Genomic DNA, 5,343 nt, shown 5'->3' on the forward strand with positions numbered 1-5,343 from the left:
CCCACGCCGACGGTCCCCCCCGGCTCCCCGTACAGAGAGAGGGGCAGGAGGGGGCCGCGGGGTCCCGCCGGTCCCCCGGGGATGCACCTGAGCGGAGCTGGGGGAACCCCCCCGTCCCCCGGGGGGCCGCGCTCACCCCGTCCCACCGGCGGGGTGCCGACCCCCGGGGCGCAGCCCCTCCGCTCCCCCCACCCCCGGGAGCCCGGGGCGGGCGGCGGGGCGGGCCGGGCCGTCCCCCGCGGGGCCGGGCCGGGCGGGGGCGGGCCGGGCCGGGCCGGGCTGGCGGGGGTGCGCGGCTCCACGTGACTGCGGGGCCGGGAGAAAACCGGGGCCGCCGGCGGCGGCGGCCGCACTGCGCTCGGGCGGCGATCGCGGAAGGCGCTCGGCAGCCGCTGCCCCGGGGCTTTCGGCGCGCTGGGTCCGGGCTGGCTCTCCAGAATCATGGACTGTGCTGATATGCCTTGCTTGCTGTCAGTGAGTACAGCCCTCTTCTTCCTCGGCTTCGCCCTTTGAGTTTTCATTACGCTTCTTTATTTTAGTTTTTGGGGTTTTTTTCAAAACTTTATTTTTTTCTCTTGTGTGCCCCCCCCCCCCCCTCCCCCGCCACTTACCGGGCGTCCGGCGGCGGGACGCGAACTGGCGGCCCCGCGGTCCGCTGAACCGGGTGCCCCTTTTCCCCGCCGGGCGCCGGGGCCCCGCAGCGGCTTCGCCCGACTCGGCCCGGTCCGGCGGGGCGAGCGGGGCCGGGATGCGCCGCAGACCATGAGGGCTACCGGGCGGCGAGCGACCCGGGGGCGAGCGGCTCATCCCTGCTGCCGCTCGGGGGCTTCTCCTAATGTCGTTTTGCCATTTGTTATTATTTTTAAGTTTATTAGGAGGAGGGGGGGGGGGTTTGCTTCTCATCCTGACTTTCCTTGTTGTTTGTTGTTGCGTTTTTTACACTCCAGAGACACCATGATTCCTGGTAACCGAATGCTGATGGTCATCCTACTATGCCAAGTCCTGCTAGGAGGTACTAACCATGCTAGCCTGATACCTGAGACCGGCAGGAAGAAAGTCGCAGAGCTTCAGGGACAAGCCGGATCCGGACGCCGCTCTGCCCAAAGCCATGAACTCTTGCGGGGTTTCGAAACAACTCTGCTGCAGATGTTTGGGCTGCGAAGGCGGCCTCAGCCCAGCAAGTCAGCCGTCATTCCTAGTTACATGCTGGATCTCTATCGGCTCCAGTCCGGAGAAGAGGAGGAAAGCCTCCAGGAAATTAGCCTGCAGTACCCTGAGCGATCAACCAGCCGGGCAAACACCGTGAGGAGTTTCCACCATGAAGGTCAGTGATGGGAGGAGGTAAATTCCCAGCCCCGGTAGCGATCGGGATTTCCTTAGCGTTTGGAAGCTCACAAATGTGTTTCGAAGCGGGACGTGCCCGGCCCTAAATTTATGGGAGGAAAACGCCTCCCCCCCACCCCCAGCCTGCTGTGTGTGGGTGACAGGCGTGCTAGGCTCTGTGTTTTTTCCAGCATCCTGTGCTTAACCCGAGCCCGACCATATTTTGAGGTGCTTTTGCTCCTGTTGACAACAGCGAGTTTCCTTCACTGCCTCTGCCCTGGGGTCACTCCCTGGGCTCGCGTGGATTTAATGGCTCTGGATCGGATGCGGGAGTAAAGTGAGGGCGGGATCTTGCCCCTGGTGTGTTTCTTTTGAACTATCAAAGCGATTGCTGCCTGGTTTTGCTCTTAAGGGAAAAAAAAAATCCAAAAAAAACCCTGCTCGAATTTAATACTTACATCTGTGTGTTTATAAGGTTTATTCAATAGGCCCTTGTAATCTGATCCAAATGTTTCCTAGCGGATGTTTCTTTTCCAAAGTAAATCTGAATTATTAATCCAGCCGCATCATTACTGCGTTGGAATTTGCTTCTCTTTCTCCCCCTGCCCCCTGTGCCCCGTAACAAGGCACCTCTGTGCTCTGCGGCGCTGCACCTCGCCAGGGTGATGATTTTGGAGAGATCTGGGGGGGGGCAAAAGGGGAAAAGCCTCCTCAAAAGGAGAAGCGAGACGGGAAGGGGTGACCTCCTCCGGGCGCAGGCACGCGGAGGGCGAGCGGGTGGCTCCGGAGCAGGAGCCGGTCCGGCCGGGAGGGATGCGTGGGGGAATGGAGAGGCGCTGGTGAAGCGTGGGTGCGTGCTGTGCCCCGAGGCTGATGTGCTCTTGTTTGCTTTTTGACCGCTTCCGCCCCCCCACCCTTGCCCTGCTCCCCTCCAGAGCACCTGGAGACCATCCCGGGTCCCAGCGAGGCGCCCCGGATCCGCTTCGTCTTCAACCTCAGCAGCGTACCAGAAAACGAGGTGATCTCCTCGGCGGAGCTGCGGCTGTACCGGGAGCAGGTGGAGGAACCCAGCACGGCGTGGGAGGGGGGCTTCCACCGGATAAACATTTATGAAGTGATGAAGCCGCTGTCGGAGCGCGCTCAGGCCATTACGCGCCTGTTGGACACGCGTCTGGTGCACCACAACGTGACGCGCTGGGAGACCTTTGATGTGAGCCCGGCCGTGATCCGGTGGACCAAGGACAAGCAACCGAACCACGGGCTGGTGATCGAGGTGACCCACCTCCACCACGCACAGACTCATCAGGGCAAACACGTCAGGATTAGCCGATCTTTACCTCAAGGGCGCGGGGACTGGGCTCAGCTCAGGCCGCTTCTGGTCACTTTTGGGCATGACGGGCGAGGCCACGCGCTGACCCGCAGAGCCCGCCGGAGCCCCAAGCACCAGCGTTCCCGCAAGAACAAAAAAAACTGCCGCCGCCATGCCCTCTATGTGGATTTCAGCGACGTGGGCTGGAACGACTGGATCGTGGCACCCCCGGGGTACCAGGCGTTTTACTGCCACGGGGACTGCCCCTTCCCTCTGGCCGACCACCTCAACTCCACCAACCACGCCATCGTGCAGACGTTGGTGAACTCCGTGAACTCCAGCATCCCCAAGGCCTGCTGCGTGCCCACGGAGTTGAGCGCCATCTCCATGCTCTACCTGGATGAGTATGACAAGGTGGTCCTGAAAAACTACCAGGAGATGGTGGTGGAGGGGTGCGGGTGCCGCTGACCCCCCCCCGCCTTCCCTGCCGCCTTCTCCTCCCCTTCTCTCTCCCTCCCGTCCCACCCCAGAACTGCTTGCTATAGCTGGACTCTTCTCTAAACTAAACGTTCACCTTGACCTTATTTATGACTTTATGTGCAAATGTTTTTTGACAATAATGATCATATATTTTGACAAAATATATTTATAACTACATATTAAAAGAAAAAATAAAATGAGTCATTATTTTAAAGGTAAATGCATTTTTGTGTCTCACCTCTCAGGGTGCTGGCTGGGAGTGCAGCAGGGAGTTTATCTTCTCTCCTTCTCACCCTCTCCCCACCCAAACCCTCCCCGCTTTCCCCCCACCCCTTTTTTTCCCTTAAAGGCTTTGCAAATTTTAGTCTTTCTATTATTTCTCACCGAGGTACCGCGGATCCCCCTGTGCTGGGGCTGCGCCACGTGGGAGATGAGGGTCCCCGGAGATTAAGAGCTGCTTCTCCCCGGCCGCTGGGACTAGAGCCGACCGTGCTAACCTGGCCCAAGCCTTTGCAAAGCAACCCACCAAAAATGCATTTGAAAAGAAGGTGAAGATTTACCTGAGGGCTTTATGCTAAACCCACTGGGTTTTATACCCTCCGTCCAACTTCAGGATTCCCCAGGTTTTAAAACTATTTAACATTTCCCCACTCCCTGCGCCGCCTGCCTCTCCCCTCCCCACTGGAGACTGGGTTCTTTGGGAAGCTTCAAAGGTTTGCACGGGTCCTTTGAAGATCAAATCACCCCATTACAATGCCAAAAAAAAAAAAAAGATATCTGGAGCAGTTAAATATGTGTTAGCTAATAGCTACCTGTGCTGTGTCCTTTCCAAATTGCTTCCGAGCAGGAAGATGATCAGAGCCGAGCAGGTACAGCTGGAGGTATCTAGGGACTAAAATCCCTGGCCCAAATGCATCGGATGGACTGTGTTGGGCTTGGAAAATGGAGAGCTGTGCCCTGGGCTGGGGGTGCGGTGGGGTGCGAGTGTGGGGCTGGTGTCCTCAGCCATGCTGGGAGGGGAGCAGGGTGCATGATGTATTTATTTCTTTTTTTTTCTTTTTTTTTTTTTTCTTCTTTTCCTTTAATGATTGAAGCTTTCCAACCCTCCGAAAGGGGCAGCTTAGTTGAAACCAATAAAAAACGGAGTGGAAAGCTTGCCAAAAGCCTTGGCTCCCTGAAGAGTGCAGGTGGAGAGAGGAGATGGGAGCCGTGGGGGGAGGCAAGCATGGCTCTGCGTTTCTCTCGGAAACAAAACAAAAAAAAAAAAACAACTAGCCTTCAACCTCCTCTGGTGCCAGTGAGACTTTTCCACCCCTCCATTCCACTGGGTGCTGGCGCAGGAGGGGGCTGCAGGGTCCCCTCTGCTGCTGGAGAGCCTTGGGGTGACTCTATGCCTCCCCAGCCGGGGACCCCTGTGAGGCAGCGATGGGCGCTCGCTACAGAGCCCGCGCATCCCCGGCAAGGCAGGGCTGTGCGTGGGTGCTGGTGGGGGATGCAAAGCACCCACAGGGCTGTGGCAGAGGTGGGGGGATCACCCCGCTGCTGGGGAGCCCTGGGTTATTGCTGGGGTTATTGCTGCCGTGTCTCCGGGCCCCTCGGCCCCGAGTTGACACTCTCATTCCTGCTTTTAGAAGGGAAATGTGTGGCCCGGGGCACCGGCGACCTGCTGCCTCCCCCTTTGATGCCTGCATATCAGACATAGCCATGCCAAAGAAAGAATTTCATTTTGAAGTGGCATCAGCTAAAGGCGAGCGCCTTTCAGCTGCCTGACAGGGCAATTACACACATCTCTGCTGATCTGCCCCGCCGCCCGGTAACCCCGGCCAGGGGAAAAGGGGGTCTCCGGGCCCCCTCGGCAGCCATGGGGCAGAAACTTGGGGGGAAAAAAAAATCACTATTTTTTTTTTTTTTTTTAATAAGGAAAAAAAAGAAGTTAAAGAGGCTTCTCCCAGGTTCATCAGCGCATCCCGGGTTGTCCCGGAGGCTGAAGGACAGGGAGGGTGTTGCAAAGCGAAGCAAATGCCTCTTGCATTTAGGTCATTCTCGTGTCTCCAACCGCTTCGCTGCATTCCCGCTGCTTTATGGAGCTGTTTGTTTTGGTGCTTATTTTCGCATTGCCTTTCAATGATGAAATGAAAGCTTTGTCCCCGTGGAGGCAGAGGCGCTTGCTTTTCCGTGGGTGCTGCGGGGGGAGACGTCGTCCTGACACGTATGTGGCCTTTGGGAGATTT

At 57.8% G+C, this 5,343-nt stretch overlaps 1 protein-coding gene across 1 annotated transcript; it reads left to right on the plus strand.

Moving 5' to 3' along the window:
• Positions 1-323: 323 nt before the first annotated feature.
• BMP4 (bone morphogenetic protein 4) lies at positions 324-3,332 on the plus strand. Its single transcript, XM_074583523.1, has 3 exons — positions 324-474; positions 948-1,324; positions 2,259-3,332. Exons 2-3 carry the CDS (start codon positions 955-957, stop codon positions 3,098-3,100), a joined length of 1,212 nt encoding a protein of 403 aa, XP_074439624.1. The 5' UTR covers positions 324-474; positions 948-954; the 3' UTR covers positions 3,101-3,332.
• The last annotated feature ends 2,011 nt before the right edge of the window (positions 3,333-5,343 follow it).

Source organism: Larus michahellis, chromosome 4, assembly GCF_964199755.1.
Source record: "Larus michahellis chromosome 4, bLarMic1.1, whole genome shotgun sequence".
In the NCBI taxonomy this organism is placed as follows: Eukaryota; Metazoa; Chordata; class Aves; order Charadriiformes; family Laridae; genus Larus; species Larus michahellis.

Bases quoted from the DNA above. Each gene is read 5' to 3' on its own strand.
- BMP4 (XM_074583523.1), top strand. From the start codon at position 955: ATGATTCCTGGTAACCGAATGCTGATGGTCATCCTACTATGCCAAGTC. The intron at 1,325-2,258 runs GTCAGTGATGGG...GCTCCCCTCCAG, and splicing joins GAGGAGTTTCCACCATGAAG to AGCACCTGGAGACCATCCCG.